Source organism: Neomonachus schauinslandi, chromosome 1, assembly GCF_002201575.2.
Source record: "Neomonachus schauinslandi chromosome 1, ASM220157v2, whole genome shotgun sequence".
NCBI classification, from domain to species: Eukaryota; Metazoa; Chordata; class Mammalia; order Carnivora; family Phocidae; genus Neomonachus; species Neomonachus schauinslandi.
The window spans coordinates 168545112-168564439 of record NC_058403.1 but is presented as its reverse complement, the minus strand read 5'-3'; the positions used below and the strand labels follow the sequence as shown (position 1 = coordinate 168564439).

At 41.5% G+C, this 19328-nt stretch overlaps 1 protein-coding gene across 2 annotated transcripts in view; it reads left to right on the top strand.

Moving 5' to 3' along the window:
* Positions 1 to 19328, top strand: part of ITPR1 (inositol 1,4,5-trisphosphate receptor type 1) — a 307485-nt gene that overhangs the window by 175521 nt on the left and 112636 nt on the right. For both annotated transcript variants that reach the window (XM_021695119.2, XM_021695118.2), the window contains 2 exons: positions 3664 to 3812; positions 4743 to 4854. In XM_021695119.2, the coding sequence (XP_021550794.1) occupies positions 3664 to 3812; positions 4743 to 4854 (261 nt within the window). The remainder of the gene's footprint in view (positions 1 to 3663; positions 3813 to 4742; positions 4855 to 19328) is intronic.

Genomic DNA, 19328 nt, shown 5'->3' with positions numbered 1-19328 from the left:
ATAGTCAAGCACAGTAATATACAAAGAACCAAGAATCAAAGCTACTTGGGAAGAGAAAAGCTCCTGACAAAGTCATGGTCTTTAAAGGTTATTCGTAGATTTACAGATTTCTTTTTGAGAATAGGAACTCTGCTCTTACCAAGAAGGAATATTTAAATATTACAAAAGGATACTTAGGATAAGGGAATGAGGGCTCCATTTTTTTTTTTTCCCCTCATCCTGGCATATTTAGCGTCTTGATTCAGCAAGTAAACAAGTGTAATAATGCCTGAGAAAAGAGTTTTCTATCAGAATGAACCAAGTGAAAATACAAGTATAACTAAATTCTACCTGGATTATACTTTTTTCTTAGCACCTATGAAGAGATCTGTCCCTTTGTTAAGGGGAGAGTAGTATTAGGTGTACATGAAACACTTAAACATACATCTTAACATTAACATCTTCCTTTAGCAAGCTCCTCAAGGGATTCTCTTACAGGTAGTGTACATGGGCCATAGTTGGAGATTCTCAGACGCTTCAGATGGGCCCGTTGCCGTGCTTAAGGGCATGATCGCAGGCCAGCGCCTGGGGTCAAATCCTGACTCCATTGCTTAGAAATGGTGTGTTCTTGGGAAAGTTGCTTTATTGTTCTGTGCTTTGGTTTCCTCATTTGTAAAGTAGGATAATCGTAAAGCTACCTCGGGAGGTTGATGTGAGGATTACAAGGCTGATAATGTGTTCCCATTATCAGTACCTGCTTAACAAATTGCAACAGCCATTATTTCCCTCTCTTCCACTGTTCTAGAGGTTGGCTGGGCTCACTAAGGTATTTCTTGCTCAGGGTCTTGAAAGCAGTTGCAGTGAGATGACAGCCACGGTTGGACTCATCTTGAAATCTTGCACATGTTTGGCAGTTGAAGTTGGGACCCCCAGCTGGAGTTGTCACCTGAAGCATCTACATGTAGTTTCCCCATATTGTCAGCGCTTGCTTGCAGCATGGTGGCTGGGGCCTAAGATTAGCATCTCGAGAGAGAGACAAGGAAAGCTGTAATGCCTTTATAGCACACATAGCATCACTTTTGTCAAATTCTGTTGGTCAAGGCAGTCACAAGTGTCCACTGAGGTTCAAGGGAAGGGGACATAGACCACCATGTAATGGGAAGAATGTCAGTGGTGCAATGTAAGAAGAACGTGCAAGAGAAGATATATAACAGTGGCCATTTTTGGAAAATACAGTACACATAAATGGCATAGACTAGAGCCTGGCGTGTAGTGAGCACTTGATCAGTGACAGCTGCTATTACGATTATTACCATTACTGTCATTGCTGTTAGGACTGTAATAATTAGATAAAATAAATGAATCTCTCTGTGAGGTTATATAACCTGCCTAGAGATGCATTCATCAGCTCCACTCATGCTGGCCGCCAGGGATGCAGTGGTGAGCAAAACCACAAATGATCTTTGCCTTCATAGATTCTCAAGTTTTGGAAGGAAGATAGACATTAGTCAGCTAATCACATGGATAAAAGTAAAATGGCAAGAGAGACAATGCTGCAGAGAAGTGAGTAGTGCTATGGAGGGCTGCTGAGGAACCTAATCATGCCCAGAGCTGGGATGATGATCCAAGAAGGCTTTGCTGAGGAGTGACGTTTGAACCAAGATCAGAGGAATGTAGGACTTACTTAAAGGAATAGAAGGGAGGGAAACAGCATTTGAAAAGAACATTGTATGGGACAGAATGTGACGCATTCAAAGACCAAAGGAAGGTTGGTGTGGCTGGAGCCCATGGAGCTGGGGAGGCAGGAAGGAGTCCTTAGGTCAAGGAAAGAATTTCATCCTTATTGTGACACACCCAGTCTTAAACAAAGATAATTTAGTTCAAATAGAGTGCTTCCTGACTCTACTATATTTTTAAAGGGGAGGGATATTATAGACTCATAACTGTTTGAATGCACAGTATTTTTTACTGTTCAAACTAACTAAATTATCTGCAGCCAAACGCACCAGTTTCTTGTGCTCTTCTTGTATTTATTATGCATATTCTTAGGGAATAAAATAAAAATGTAAGCCTAGCTAATGCTTGTTGTGAAGACTTGAGTAGTGGCTGACAGGATCCTCATTATGCAGTGATTTATTGTCTGAGTCCCTATATTATAAGATTGCCTAGGACAGCAGAAGTTACCATAATATGAGAACATTCACTTGCAGACCGACTGCTTATATAATTAATCCCCATTGGAACATCCCCCTCACTTAACACCAGCATCTTTCCCTGCCCATCGCTTCACCATCCTTGTCTGTTGGTCTCTCCTTGCTGAATGTTAAACATTTGACAATACAATGCAAATCAATGGCAGTGTAAAGTTCAAACCTTGCAAAAGATGCAGGATTTTATGAATATGATGTTGAAGAACTGCTTCAACCCCCTGCAAATGCTATAGACAAAGATTTGCCAGAGTTAGAACCAATAACTACTGAAGAAGGGAATTTGGAATGCTTTCAAAGAGGAAACAGAGAATTTTGCAAAAATGACCCTCTTTTTGACTATGCTGTGAATGTCAGTATGAATTAAGGGGTATTGCAGTGTACTCTTGCTGGGAAAATTGCCCCCTCAAATAATTTGATTGATTCATGCATTCTTTATGCATCCTAAATATTATTGAGTGATTACAAATTTTGTTAAATATAAAATAAATAATATTCACATGTTTTAGTATTAGTTTTGGGGTAACAGATAAATCAATTCTTTATTGCCCATTCCCTATGAAATCTACACTTAAGTTGAATGCAATTTAAGTGGCCTTTCCCATGCAAATCTCCTTGGTTAACTAGGCCTTCCCATATTATCCACCATGCTGTCTTCAGCCCCTGTCTTAGCCAGCAAATGCTTCCAGTTAGGTTTCAAGTTACCAAGCCACAACAGATTTTAGCATCTTTTGAAGATAATTTCTCATCTGTTTTCTGCCATTTGCCTTTATATGGTGTTTGTTGTGTTGGTTTTGCTGCTCTTTCAACTTCTCTCTGTTTTCCTCTCCTACAGCTATGTGTTTTGCATTTGAAGACCATCATGCTATCAGGGTACATGTATTTAGCATGTTGATACAGCATGTTCATTCATTTGTGTGCTCATTTTTGTATGACTTTTTATTATATGAATAGTTCATGCTCATTGGAAATAATTTGTACTCACAAGTACCCATTTATGGAAGAAAATTGGAATCACCTGCAATCCCACCACCCAGAGAAAACCAGTAGTGATGTTTTGCTGATATTTGGTATATATCCTTAGGTACTGATGTTGTTTCTAAAAAATTGGATCATATAGTCCATGCTATTGTTTAACCATTTTTTTACACTCATATTGTAGACATTTTTCCATGTTGTCGAATGTACTTTTTGCATCGTATTTTAAAATACGTGGAATGACCCCTTGAGTGACATAAGGATCATCACAGTAGAAGGGCTGGTGGGGCTGTTTTTACCTCGTTCTCTGCATCAGGGGCTATGGCTTCAGATACCCCTGGGGCAGTGTTTAATAATTTGAGATAAATACCAGACAGTACTAACAGTGCTCTAATCTAGCCTAGCTTGTGGTCATTTTTGAGGTCAGAAATGAATGTTCTCACTCTCCTGTAGCCAGCCCCGGCCTGAGCTGCTCACCAAAGCTGCCCTTCTGTTCCAGGACATCGTCTCAGCCCTGGAGGACCGTCTAAGGCCCCTGGTCCAGGCAGAGTTATCTGTGCTCGTGGATGTGCTCCACAGACCTGAGCTGCTTTTCCCAGAGAACACAGATGCCAGAAGAAAGTGCGAAAGTGGTGGCTTCATTTGCAAGTAAGCAGCCTCTCGCTCTGGGGTGGTCAGTTACAGAGCCCTGCTGACCAGACAGAGTGCTTGTTCGTGAAGAAGCAGACGCTGGCCTGGTTTTTGACTTTGATGAGTACAAGGTCATGCGTTAGAGTCCTGTTCTGACCTTGCTGAAGTAAGTTTGTGGGTTCAGTTGTACTTAACTGACACTTGTTTTGGGGTGAGAATTTCTCCTTTTAACTGCATGCCCGATCATCTTCCATGCCACAAGCACTGGCAGAGTGCCCACTGTGGGCTGTGATACAGATGTAGAAAAGTCGTGGCTCTTCTGCCCTCCAAAAGCTCAGACCTACCAGGACCCCCGTCTTTTCCTAACACCTTTGTAGTTTCTTAGTTTATGCTTTGGGGCATTACCTAAAAGAAACAACTGGTTCCATGACCAGAAATCTCCTTTTGATTTTTATCCTAAGGTGGGTTGATTAACTTGAGAGTGGACTCTGCCTCTGAGCCCCTCAAAGGACCCTGGGTCCCTCAAAGGACAAGACTATGGGTGAATGAACAGTGTTCACCTTAACCATTATCCTCATGAGGTTTTTTTTTTATACTGGTGGCATATTTTAGCCATGTTACCAGCACTCCTTAGTGGATAAAAAGCCACACTTTATAAACTGACAGGTTTGAGTGGGCCCCTGTCCTGTTTCTCCTCCCCCATCATCTCCTATGTGGTAGACTCCTGCCCAGTGTGCCCTTTTGCTGCTACTGACCAGCAGGTGTCGCTGTTGAGACACTAACTGGCTGTTCGCACTACAGTGACTGCCCCAAAGCATGTTTAACCTGGGAGTCCTTGACAGATATTTGTTCATTAACTGACTACTTAAAATAAGTTGCTTGTGAAGTGATTGTTTGTTTAACTGAAAGATCATTTCAGGGACCTAATGTATGCCCCCCTCCCTTCAGGTTAATAAAGCATACTAAACAGTTGCTAGAGGAGAATGAGGAAAAACTCTGCATTAAGGTCCTACAGACCCTCCGAGAAATGATGACCAAAGACAGAGGCTATGGAGAAAAGGTACTGTGTTTTATTCTCTTGTCAAGAGAAGGTCTTGCTATTAAATTGAAGTGGGATGGTGGGTTGGAAATCCACTGTAGTTCAGGCATATTGACTAAGGGGACTTTTTATTTTTTAAAGCTAATTATCTGGTCATGAAAGGTAGCTAAGTCATATGCCTTCTCTTCTAAAAATCACATATACTTAGGGGCGCCTGGATGGCTCAGTTGGTTAAGCAACTGCCTTCGGCTCAGGTCATGATCCTGGAGTCCCGGGATCGAGTCCCACATCGGGCTCCCTGCTCAGCGGGGAGTCTGCTTCTCCCTCTGACCCTCCTCCCTCTCATGCTCTCTGTCTCTCATTCTCTCTCTCGCAAATAAATAAAATCTAAAAAAAAAAAAAAAAAAAAAAAAAAATCACATATACTTAGTCGTCTTATAGGCTGCTTGCCACGTAATCTAATGTCAGGGAAATAGTAACAAGGTATTTCATCTAAATTCCTGGTGGGAATGCAAATGCCTCTTGTGTATCAAGGCATGCATTCCTGAGTTTTGGGTTCCAGCTAGGCATACCTGTGGGTTTACTGCTTCTTTCTGGTGAGATGTTGCACAATCCTTCCAGTGTACTAAGAAACTCCCTCCTGTTCTAACTGGAATTAGGGCAGGCAAACACATTACCCTTTCTAGCTCAGACTGGGAAATGGGCAATCCCTGGGACATGCTATTTCTTGGCATAGGCACTGAGCAAGGATGTGCAAGACACCATTCCGCACACTTTCGATTTTGGTCCAAGTGGGATAAAAACAATCTCACTGCCCCTTCTTTCTGCCCCCCCCACCTTAAAAATTGGGGGGACATGAATTTAAAATCCCACCAGTTTTCATTTGAAGGTAGTATGTTCACTAATGTTCTCCTAGCCACTTCAGTAGCATTTTCTGAGTAGGTATATCCACTGATGTCATTGATTTGTCAAACTACCCAGTAACTCATTGATTCATCTCTGTGAAGAAGCCTTAATAATTAAATCACTGCCTTCTTTGTCAAAGTGGGTGGTGGCAACCAGGTGATTTCAGGTATAGAAGTCTGTAGGGATCTTGATTTCTGACCTAAGCGATATCTTATGCAAATATTAGAACAATTTCACATGTGAAAATCTTTGGATAAGAAAAATAAACCGGCAAAGTACACAAGCCCTTTTGCAGCATACATTCCTTCACTGTCCCCAGGTCACATGGCTTTGAAGTGTCACTCTGAATTTTAAAAATACATAAATTAAAAGGTGAATGAATGTGGACTAATTAGGAAATAAGTATAACTCAGTAGGAACTTTGTGGTAGAAACCTGCAAGACAAGAGTTTATAAATATAAATGATAGAAGTGAAGACCCCTTGTACAAATGAGAGATGATGAGATGTCCTGTTCATACGAGCACTTGCAGAGACACCTATGTAGATCTTGCACTAAAACAAAAAGAAAGAGTAGGCAAAAGCTAATAGCAGAGAGTACCAGACAAACAAGCAGCATTTATTTCACAAGATCTTTCTTTTTCTTAAAGTGAGCTTTAAAAAATGTTTTTAAAATATAATTCTAGTAACAGAAATTCACTCTTCATAAAAAGATAAAACCCACCAAAAGCTGTATAACCAGCTAGGAATATACTTGTAGCTTTGGGGGCATAAAACTTGATTTTAAAAGGTGGAGACCAGTTTTCTCTTCTTTAGAATATCTGTTCATTTCTATGACTGAGTTTGTTTTTTTTTTTTTAAGATTTTATTTATTTATTTGACAGAGAGAGACACAACGAGAGAGGGAACACAAGCAGGGGGAGTGGGAGAAGGAGAAGCAGGCTTCCCGTGGAATAGGGAGCCGGATGTGGGGCTCGATCCCAAGACCCTGGCATCATGACCTGAGCCGAAGGCAGACGCTTAACAACTGAGCCACCCAGGCGCCCCATGACTGAGATTTTTATAGTAAACTTGGTGTCCCTACTCCCACAAATGTTACAAGTTGTGATTATACTTCAATTTCTCTCAAGTTTTTTTTATTTGTTTTTGTTTTTAATATCATGGAAAGTAGAAAAGCTAGGATTTGGCAACTAAGTACATCAGGGTCTTTGGGCCACATGGAAGGTATGCTTCCTCACTGGCTTTCCCTGCTGTTGGTGCTAACTGGGAGAATATCATCACAGACCATGGGAGATGCTGGACCTGAGATGTTGTAAAACTGTCGTTATAAAGCTCATGGAAAACGATGGAGCCTGGGGCTTTAAGAGGGCAGTAGGGTGGAGGTCACTATGAAAGAGTAAATTGTCAGAGTTTAGAAGAGGTTCTTAGGCACTGGCTCACATTCTTTTTTTTTTTCAGCTGGTGAAGAAATTAGCCACACCCAAGCAGAGAGAGGCTTAAAGGAAAGATGGCATGTCTTTCCAGTCTGATTGGGGCTATCATCCCCCTTCACGAAAGTGAAAATACCACAGGCAAATGTGGGAAATGCCATGCAACCAAGGAATACATTCCAGAAACCCATGTTAGTCAACAGCTTCAATACCTATAGCACATCCTTAGAATGCTTCTGACCCTATGCTTTGTGGGAAAATGCTACTTAACTATTGACATTAATTGAACTTAAAAGAGTTGGTGGGGGGGTTTGTGCTAAACTATTTCTGTTTTTTCCGATCTGGTAGTGGGTATTAAATTTGTCCTGTTTTATAAAGGCTTTTTGAAAATGATTTTGATGCTTTCACGGCTGTCCCTGTTTGACTACAGATGCATGATGTATGGGGCAGGCCAGCTCTTTCAACGGTAGAAGGAACCCAGAGCCAAAGAACTAACCTTTCCCAGGCAAACCAGTTGGCTTTGGTTGATAAAATAAATGAGGTGTTCTTTGGACTGGATGCTCAGGGCACAAGGGGAAGTGTGAGGTCATTTCCGTCTTCCTGGCCCAATTTTCCTATTAGTTGTCTCTTAAGTGGAATTTGTCCCATGACTAATGCCCTCCTGGGATGTCCAGAATTGTTCTGCCTCCCTGCCCTGTCCTGAGTCTTCATGGCCATAGTCTGGTCTGGCATCACTTTGTCCTGCTCTCCCTCTGCACACCAGGAGGCCACGGTTCAGAGCTGAAGTGACTTCCCAAGGTCACGTGGCAAGTGTGTGACAGGATCAAGACTGAAAGCCAGGGTCTCAAATCCCAGTGCACTGCCCTTTTCTTCCGCCCCTCAGGTAGTGTCCACCCTGTCTGTGGGCCAAGTTTTCTTGTCTCCTAAGCCATAATCCTTAAAGATAAAGAGACATAGATGCCTTTATTCATCTCTGTGTCTTCATTCAATATTTAGGATTGTCAAGGTCACAGATGAAAATGAAAATTGAGATCATTCTTTATTATCCTGTTTAAAAAATGTTGAAATATTAGTTTGCTTGTATGGATTAACTTGTCTAAAAAAAAAAGCCACTGGGTACTGCCACCCATATTACCAGATAGACTAAAACATAACAGAATCACTGAATACTGGCTTACATTTTTTAAATGCCTTATATACCCATTAGTGTCCTAAAGTATGTCTTAAATAACAATTACATTCTTTGACTTCTTGTTATGTGCCAGCCGCTGTACTAAACATTATGTTTTACCTTATATCAGGTCAGCCTCAGAGATAGCAGTAGTGTTATTAACTATTTTATACATGGGGGAGAAAACTTAGGCTCAGAGAGGTTCAGAAACTTGCCCAAGGCCACACAGGAATGGGGGAGCCAGGAGTTCAAACCAGAACACTCTGACTTCAGAGTCTTCTCCACTGTATCATTGGTGATTGACACCATTTGAATGTTTTGAAGTCCATCCACAAATGTAACATTTAAGTTTCGATTATGTTCCATCATTGTGTAGACGACACTGGACAGTGGCTCTGACGCACAGCAGGTAGCAAAATGTAAACATCTCATCTTCAACTGAGTTGTGATGTCTCATCTGATTGAAAACAGTCTCCACTTGATGTCAACTGGCTTTACAAATTACGATTGTCCCAGGATCCTCCACAGTCTCTGGTTGTTCTAGTCAGGTCCCAAAAGAAAGCGTCAAAGTGGATAGTCCTCTTGTCTTGGTCAGTTCCCTGGCAGGTACCTGTCTAAGAACTGTCACATAGGACACCAAGCTTGGGGCTGCTAGAAGAAGATTATCACAAAAAATTAATCATGCTCATTTAGGAATAAAAAAAATCATCTTTATTATGTCTCTAAAATGCAAAGGAGCAGCAATGAATATTTGTCTCATAGAGTGGTAAATCTAAATATTTTAAAAATGATCACCAAAATAATGGTGAAATGTGTTTTTGTATGATGCTTACAGTGTCTTGCTATCCTATGTATTCAAGGTTAATAAACCTTAAAATTATATCAGGACTTTACAACTATTCTTTGTCTGAAACGCCTACTAAACTCTGCCTTTTTTTTTTTTTAATTTAAATTCAATTGGCCAAGGTATAGTACATCATTAGTTCTTGATATAATGTTCAATGATTTATTAGTTGAATATAACACCCATTGCTCATCGTATCACGTGCCTGCTTTTAATCCACAAATTAAACCATGTCTTTATTAAAAAACAAAAACAAAAATACTTCCCATAGCTAAACATCTCTAAAATTTAATCCGAATCTTTAACTCAGAGAACATCCAAATGCCCTTAGACCCAGCTTGAAAAGACAGCATAATTATGTTATATGTTGTATACTGGCTTCTCTGTAGTCTACTATAGGCTTTTTATTAGTCAAAGAGCTTTGGAAAGAAATTCAGAAGTCAAGAATTAATATAAAAGGATATCTCAGAATTTATTTAAAATCTATTTTCTCTTCTGAATAGTAGTAGCTGTTTTACTACTAGAGAGTTTTTTACCTCAAGTAATGTCAGGGTTTTCATTTCATACTAATTGACAGTACCTGTTAATTACCAATGCTTCTTTTCTCTAGGTGAATAAAATATTAGCATTTCCAGCTACCAGGATTTCTAATAACGAACTTAAATTTGCAAATGTACTATTAACAAAGAATAATAAAAATAACTTGAGGATCATCTCTCCCCTTTTAAACAAGCACAATTGTGATTAATGCTCTAGTTTTTTTTTCTTTTTCTTGACCTTGATGCTAATCATTTACTTGTTACTAATATCACTTGAATTGGCTCTAATCATCTTTGGGGGAAAAGTGTGTTTTTTTTTTTGGAGGGTTTGTTTGTTTTTTAATCATCAATAGTAGCAGGATTTGGAGCTTCTGCTCTTAGGATATGTTGTCATACTATTTGCTGAAGTGGAACCTGGTTCTGATTTAGCCCAACTACAGTTTGGACCCCAGATCCCTACTGAATGGTAAAATGAATCGAAAGAAAGAATTTTCTCCTAACCTGCGTAGATCCAACTGTAGTATTTGGCTTTCCTCTTTCCCACCCTCTTCCAAAAGAACTTGTTTGGGTAATTGGCCCTTGCTCGCAGCTCAGTTCAAGTTTTCACATCTGCAAGAGAGTGGGAAGGTGCACCTCTGAGCCCTTGGTTAAGTGACCTGGGAGGTTTGATACCTGCCATGTGAACACAGTGTGGCAGCATCCTGCCCCCATCCTGAATGGTGTGGTGCAGAGCAGATGTCACTGTGAGCTGTGGTGGTTAGTGCCCCAGATCTCTGCACCTCTTCAGATGGTCCCCATCTAACAACGCTCCAACATGGGAGACTCAGTGCTAAGACAAAGTTTCTAACACTTCACTTGCTGGTATTTCCTAACATTTCCTTCTTTTTCTCCCCCTTTTTTTCTTTTCCAGCTCATTTCCATTGATGAATTGGATAATGCTGAGGTCCTAATTTCATTTTTTTTTTTAAATGTCCCATGGTGATGTTTCCATGACACCTTTCCAGTGAACACTGTGGTCTGTCCCCTAGTCTCTGCAGTGTCTAGTATCTGACTTTGTGTAGTGTGCCTTCTGGGCGTGAGTTGAGTCCTTTGTGTCTGTCTTAGCATTTCCCATGAGTTTGTTTGCCATTTGTCCTTGGAGATCCCATCAGAATCTAGATAAAGATTTTCTAAAACTGTGATAAGATTTCAATCATTCACTGTTTAGAATCTCAGCTGAATTTGTGGTTAATGCTGGTCATTAACCTATCTCTGAAACTCAGTGTTGATATTTATAAAGAGCTTTTCTATCTGGATGCAAAGCATCAATGCAAAAAGAAATAACTGCATTCATATAGTTCGAAAGTAGTAAACAACAACAACAACAACAACACTATTCTCTTGGTCCACATGTTGGGAGGTATTGAGTATGAGGGATCATATAAAATTTTGTCTAAGTGAGTTGTGAATTCCAAATTGCTCGTTGAGACTATCTAGATGCAGGCTTACAGTGGGGTTAAAAATATACTAGATCTGTGGCTTTTCATGCAGGAAAACTACCTAGAGGTCAGGAAATTGAAATGTCATCTGATGGATCCTATCAAATTAGTATCAAACTAAGTTTATATATATTCATATCAAATTAGTTTTTTGACCACAGTTATCCTGGGGACCAATGAGTGGTCATTTTATTTGGGATTTGGGGGCCTCTGAAATATTTTTTTCTAAAGATTTTATTTATTTATTTGACAGAGAGAGACACAGCGAGAGAGGGAACCACAAGCAGGGGGAGTGGGAGAGGGAGAAGCAGGCTTCCCGTGGAGCAGGGAGCCCGATGCGGGGCTCTATCCCAGTACCCCGAGATCATGACCTGAGCTGAAGGCAGAAGCCTAACAACTGAGCCACCCAGGCACCCCTGAAATATTTTTTGTTTGGTGAATATTTTTCATCATTCCCTACCATATATTTAGGTTGCAATACATGTAATACAATTAAAGTATATAAATGAGGGAGTTAAATTGCTTGGCAAATTGAGCACCCTGGAAAAAATTTTTTTAGACTTTTAAAAATGTCTTTCCTGCTCTACCTCTTTAGATATCTATTACTTCTTTTGATAGACCAAGTAATACCTTACTTTGGGCAGGATAGAGCTACCAGAGCGAATATGTTGTCTATTCTAATATCCACCACCATCATTTCAAAAATATTAAGAGATGGTTCAGATTTACTAAAGGACAGTTTGAGTCACAGACTTAAAGCTGAAAGCAAGTTGCTCTGAATTTGGTTCAGTTCCCTCAGGAATGGAGCTCCGAGACGTTAAGTGACTGGACTTAGCTTGCACAGCCAGATAGATAGTGGCTAAATTAAAGCTAGCACTGCCGGCTCAGCTCCTCTCCTGGTGTGCTTGCTGTTCTACCACAGTAAACTCTGGAAACATGGACTTTTCCTTGTAGTAATCAGTCTTGGACGGGGAGGAGGCCATGCCCTCTGGGATGAATAGAAGGTGAGAAAAGGTTGTGCGGTAAAGGCTTAATGAATGGCTTTAACTACAGTGATTTTTGCCATTTCCTGTCTCGTTCTTTCTCTTCCTGGTTATTTCTGTGCCAGAAAAATACCTCATGCTGAATTTGCATGTTGGCACCTTTCATTACTCTTATTTCTACCTGGAGTTGTAAATGCCTCACTGATTTGAACTTTTCCTTTGAAATACTGAAGTTGTGTTTCTATTTGCTTAAGTACAAATGAAGGAACATCTTCCCTAATCGGAGTCTGCAATGTTATTAATGTACTGTTTTGCACCATAGTAATCAGTTGATGTGTTTGCTTGCTCAAGATAGAACTTGGGTCTCCTGGCTGGGAGTTTATTGCTTGCTTATGGAAAGATTCCACAGTTGGAGCAGGTGTGTTTATAATTATACTCTAGGAAATAGAATACTGTCTGTTTATAAAAGAAGAGTGTTCTGGCAGCCACTTGGATTCTTTGAAAATTCCCTGAGGAAGCAACTGCGAATCCCCTCTTCGTTGTTACCCCTGGCAACTGTCAGCCCTGGGACACCAGCACTCTGTCCCCAGTCCCTCAGGCTGTTAGATCTGGTCCTCTAAGCAGAGATGGTTGATTGGCCTTTTTCATCAATGGCTGTTCTGGAAACTACCGCAGCTCCTGTGGTTTCTCCTCTACCAAGCCTTTTGTCAATATGTGCTGGTGGAAACCTGCAGCCCACAGCTGGGGTTCGGCAGAAGCTTAATGAGAGTTCATGCTGGCCCGTGATACAGGCAAGGGCTCACACCTAATTTGCAAACCAGTGTTCAATTCTAAACATGGTGGGGAATCGCCCCTGAAATAGTGTAAGGCATATATGGTGATCCCATGAAACCCTGATTGGGGGAGGGCCGCTGCCTTTTGATGATAGAGGCCACTCGGGCATCTCAAGGAAGGAGATGTGCTGTGAATGACTCTTGAAAAAGCACAGCACCTCTGTGTTTTTGTCAGTGCTCTGAGAAATCAAGGTGAAATGAGGACAGAGTCGTGGAATCCCTGTAAGGAAAGGGCATGGTATAGAGCCCTCCAGCTGTCTTCTAGAACAAAATGTCATTTGAAACCAGGAAGAGGAGGTTTGGCCTTTCTTTCTTTCTTCTTTCTTTCTTTCTTTCCTTCCTTCTTGGCAAATAAAGAGGCACAGTGTCCATTCTACCCCCCTAATTTTACCTTTTCCTTGGGGGGTTGTTTGAGGGGATACAGATTGGGTATAGGGGAAAAGGAAACTACCATACTTGGGTTGGTGTCCCTTCAGCTCACTCTTAACGTTTATAGCTTGATGAATTGTTACATATGTATACATAAATCAAGATAGGAGATGTTTCCATCACCCCCAGAAAGTTCCCATTATCTACCCATTCTTGGCTTTAAACAGATGCCAACTGATGCTAAAGACACTCAGTTATATGACTAATATTTGAATGCCTGTTACATTCCAGGCATGGTGTGAGGCTGTAGGACTATGGTGTTGCCCCCAAATAGGCACAGTGTCTGCTCTTCTGAAGTCCAGTTTTGTGGGGGAGACGGGTAGTAGTACAAATTAGTGTTCAGTGACAGCTGTAAACCATGAGAATTGCTAGAATGGAGAAGTAACTGGGGGGTTATGAGAACCCATAATTTGGGAACTTCTACCTGAGCAGGGAGGTCGCATAAGAGTTTAGGAGGTCAGGTAACAGCAGGTGGGTAGCACCAGCAGGTGATCCTGTGAATCACCTTTCTAAACTGTAAAGTGCTGTGCTAACCAAACAGACGATTTCAATCCAATACTCAAACCTGAGGTGGAGGCGGTAAGGCAGAACAATAATCCATCTCATTTTCACGTATGTGTCTGTGGCAGGAAATGGTGTGTTGAGAAAGTGTGGGCTATAGCTCAGTGGGACATGCTGCATTTCTTTGTATTTGAGATGTTTTCCCCATTTCATCACTGTCACTTGGACCATGAAATCTCCAGCACCACTGGCTAGAGTGGCATTCCCACTGGTTTAAGGGTGGCTGTGGCCTGCTTAAAGTAAGCCCTCAACTTATCCCACCTTGAGCTTCTTCTGCAAGCCAAGGATGCTGGCGAAGGAGAACTTTGTAAAATTCAGGAGGGGGAGAAAAGAGAAACACAAGAATTATTAAATTTCACCTTCAGGGGGCGTTCTCATGACATCCAACCCAGGCTGGAGGTGTCCTACTTTTTTACATTGCTGTGAACTGCTGGGTTGGGCACCTGCCAACATTCAGGCGGCAGTTACATAAGAGCTGCTTTTTTTCCTGGAATTTAGGCTCACTGCTGATGTGTGACCTTCAGCAGTAATTGCCAATAAATGCAGCGGGGCTGTTTACTGTTAGACACTAGCAACCATACAGCAAGCGAGCTCAACTAAGAGCACACAGAAGCTGTTGCAGGAGGATTTGGGGGGAAGGGGGCTGGGGTGTGTGTGTGTGTGTGTGCATGTGTTTTGATGCTGAGATTATTCCACAGTGACTGAAATTGTATAATTTAGTCAAGTCAGAATGTGTTTTTTAAAAATGAATTTCGCTATTGGGTTCCAATGAACGTGTTCTGTAAAGGTGAAACGGCATCATTGGGACTAAATTTTTACTTCTTACTTGGTTTCTAAAAACAAATGCCATTAATAAAGGGCATTGTGTTAGCAGATGTGAAGGTTTAAAATTGTTCTGCTGAAATGCTAGATCACATATTTTAGCTCAATTTTCTTTAAAGCTTTCTAGTCTCTTTTTTTTTTTTTTTAAGATTTTATTTATTTGAGAGAGAGAAAGAATGAGTGAGAGAGAGTGCACATGAGAGAGGGGAGGGTCAGAGGGAGAAGCAGACTCCCCGCTGAGCAGGGAGCCCGATGCGGGACTCGATCCCGGGACTCGATCCCGGGACTCCAGGATCATGACCTGAGCCGAAGGCAGTCGCTTAACCAACTGAGCCACCCAGGCGTCCCTAAAGCTTTCTAGTCTCTTAAGGTGGGTTTGCAAAGGCTCAGGAAGGACGGGTCCCAGCAAACATATTTGCAATCCTGTCTACTGTTGGCTGGTTGGTTGGTTTCCCTCCTCTGAGGTTTTGAGTGGGTGAAGAGGAACTGGAGGCTGATTCAGGGGTACTAGAGTTCATACATTCCCTTTGATATGCTGAAAAGGAGGGCCATAGGATGTCTGTGTTGCTTGAACTGTATTCAGCTTCTGCTGGGGATGGTCCATGGAAGGAGACTTCATCTTTCAAGGGAAGATTCTAGAAGCCCATGGTTAATGGAATGATTTATGTTAATGGCAGCGGAAAACAAAAGGTTTTGTTTTTTGGGTGTTTTTTGTTTTTTGTTTTTTTTTTAACAAGGCTATGGTCTGTGCTAGCCTGTCGGAGGCATATGTGAAATGTATGTGTGTATGTGAGTGGATATTGTTGTACATACATAGGAATAATAACTCTAGGAAGACTAAGGGCTTCTTTTTTTTTAAGATGAGAAGGTATGATTTCCTTTGTTTATAGTAGAAATCCATCCTTCAAAAAATGTTAGGTATGTTACATGTTGCAAGCAAACATGTCCGTATCTCACAAGCGCATACCTGATTACTACTCAAGTCCCTTGATTTGCAGCCTCATCCAAGAAGGCCACTTGGGATTTAGTGACTTGAGATTCATTTTGAATTTCTATTTCAAAACTAGTCATTTGAAATCTTTTTTTCTATGAGGTTAGATTTTGCTGACCTAGTCTAAAAGCACTGGGAAGACATAAGATCAGTGAATAAATACAAAAAGACAATAGGGTGCAGTAATGGGTTTCCAAGTTCAAAACCAGGCAACATCAGACCACTGTCCGTCACCTGCTGGTTTGGGAGGCTTTGCCTTGATTGGAGGTGTCAGCCCCTGAATGTAGTGACTGATCCTGAGACTAAGGTGGGGAAGACAAGACTTGTCCAAATTCAGACATCACCGTTTTCTCAAAACATGCCTCCTTAATGTGTGCTCATTGAGGATGACCCTTCATGTAAAAAAAAAATTTAACTTGATAATAAAATATGCTGAGAAGAATCACTTCATTATTAAATATTATGTTCTGGTTTTGGCATTATATATTATATTTATGTAGCTATTATCTTATTTGAACAATGTAGCTTATTATAAATATGCTTCTATTTTTCAAAATTTCAGCTTACTGCCATAAAATAACCTCATCCTCAAGGAAATAGAGCTGAAATCCTCTTAGAAGGAAGTGCTAGTAAAGGCTGTCAGTTTGTTTTGTTTTGTTTTGTTTTTACCAAATTATATGCCAGGTATGGTTTGGCCTTTGCCATGCCTGAAATCATTTTATGTCCTAGCAAGTTGTATTATATTTAGGGAACTTGCTGTTAGATATTACAAAATGAAGTTTACTGAAAATATACCAAGCATTGTTTAATGTTTTAACTGGAAGAAATCCTAAAGAATATCTGCTCCAGTCTCCTGGAGTCCCGGGATCGAGTCCCGCATCGGGCTCCCTGCTCAGCGGGGAGTCTGCTCCTCCAGAACGTGGAAGCCCAGAGAGGTTCAGTGCCTGGCTCAGGTTCATACAGAACCAATGAGCTTGTGGACACATGACCCTGTGTAGCGCTCTTGGTTTTTCCATTCTCTTTCATGAACGGATAGTCCTTCTATACACTATTCAGTGAATCCTGAGGCTGCAAAGCATCCTCTGTTGTCTCAAAGAGCTTCATGAAATGTTCAAGGAGAAAAGATAATTAATTTTAATTTAATTATTATTTTGGAAATTAATTTTAAAACAAGCATATCAGTAGTTTAGGGAAGCAGTAGAGTAAGTGTACAATTATAAAACATATCAGAAATCACTGATGTCTGAGTGATTAAGAAATACCCATATACTACCTATGGGCATTCTAGAAGTATTCACAATACTTCCTTGAACAAAGAGATCTTGAACCAAGAAAATTTTAAAAACAAAACAAAACCCCACCACTTGCAATTCATTCTTCTTCATTTCCTTTAACTTTTGATTGGCAAAAGAGTAGGAGGGTAGCTCTGTGGGTTCCTACAGTAAACCCATGCCTATAATCTTTTTGTTCTAATCCTATAGGATCAGTATAAAAAGATATGTTAGTGGAAATGTAGCCAGTGCAAATAGTAGAAGATAACATCTTTTTTCCGTTGGTATCTCTGGCTGCTCTAAAATACATGGGCCGTTGCTTTAATTCTTTTTCTCATGTGTCCCTTCTACACTAAGGGAGATAGCAAATACATTTGCACAGTTTCAGTTCTTTAGCCTAAAGCATACAGAATTTAAGAACAGAGTTAAAGTGTATTCTTGGGTTGTCATATTATTTATGTCTTGAAAAGACCTGTAACTGACTTCTGTTTTTATTTTCCTTGCCATGCTTCAGTCCCTCCTGCCACTGTATGTCTCCACACCCCAATGGGAGGCTCAAGACTCTGGAGATAAATTTTTTCCCTGAGGCTAGTGAAGTTGTGCTCATGTCTGAAAATTATTCTGTCCATAATTGAGGGAGCAGCCCTCCACATACACCCCACTGTCCTTGGAGAATTACTTTAATCTTTGTACTTAAAGACATCTCCTGTATCTTTTCATCATTTTACCTGTTGAGAAATGAAAACAGAACAGAAGCCATAAAGTTATACAATGACAATCTTTTTTTTTTTTTTAAGATTTTATTTATTTGACAGAGACACAGCGAGAGAGGGAACACAAGCAGGGGAAGCGGGAGAAGGAGAAGCAGGCTTCCCCGCCGAGCAGGGAGCCCGACTGGGGGCTCGATCCCAGGGCCCTGGGATCATGACCTGGGCCGAAAGCAGACGCTTAACGACTGAGCCACCCACTGAGTGTCTCCTCCCCTATAATGACAATCTTATATCAAGAACACTTTTTTCCATGTTGGGGATCAAACCACCAAAGGGATAGCATTGGGCTGAACTGAAACACCACCAGGTCTCACAGCTTCAGTCCTTCTGTGCTTTCAGCACCTGTTCTGGCTCACCAGCTGACAGCCACACTCTGGCCTCAGTATGGATGCTGTGTCGCTGGAGAATTGATGAGGGAGGCCAAGATCACTCACTTGCAACGTGAGCCTTGGCCTCATTCCACAGTGCCAGACTGTACCTTGAACTAGCCAGCCATGCCTGGTGTGTGACTTTGGTCCAGGGAGGCCTGGGTAGGGTCTGGTGGTTACCTCTGACATCAGTCAGTTCCCTGCTCCAAGCACGTGCCCTGTGGAGGACAGATTCCAGGAGCCGTCGTTCACAAGCTTTGGGCCTCTGGGAAGGGGAGTGCCCCTGGGACCTCTGTTACCATTACCCACCCCCTTTCCCTCCCTGCACCTCCTTGGATATGCACCGTGATTGCTTTTTCTCTCTCGGTGTACAAACAAAACACGGGTGTGCCGTGGTTCTTCCTTTGGCGTCTTCCCCCCCCCCCCCCCCCAAGATCTGTTTCCTTCTTGGTCATTAGTAGTCTTTTGTTTCTTTCCCTATTTTAAATATGTTTCCCTATCTCAGGCCAATTGTTTCTTCCAGCGCGACCACACTGAGTGCATTTTAAAAGAGAAAGTGTCTCCTCCCCTCAGTTGCTAAAGATCTGGTATAGCCATGTCACCTCATCTTTGATCTTGCCTTCTGTGTTTTGTCCTTCATGTCGGTCTCTGGACTTCTTTGTGGCCCATGAGATTCAAGTGCCATAACTAATATGCTTTGTTTTACTCCCAACTAGCTCCCACAAGCTCCGGATTCTGAGAACTCCACAGAGGTGTGTGTTGCTCACCTATATTTGCAGTGACAGCAAATATGGGTGCTTCTCAGTTGTCCTGGTTGAGTGTCTGAGTTGTAGTGGTGAAATTTCTGTCCTGGTGGTAGGCACAGGAGGGAAGTCTTCTAGACGGTCTGGGACCTGATGGTTTCTGTAATTGAGGAGGCTTTCAGTGTAGAAAGTAAGTTCCGAGTTGCTGGAGCTAAACCAGAGCGCCCCTCCAGGTGAGGAGATGGGGCTCTCTGAAGGCTTTCACACAAAACTGTCTCAGTCTTGAAATGTTCAGTTGAGCAACTCTGGAATGTCAAGACCCTTCTGTTGTTCTACAAAATAGACTCTGGGTTCTGTG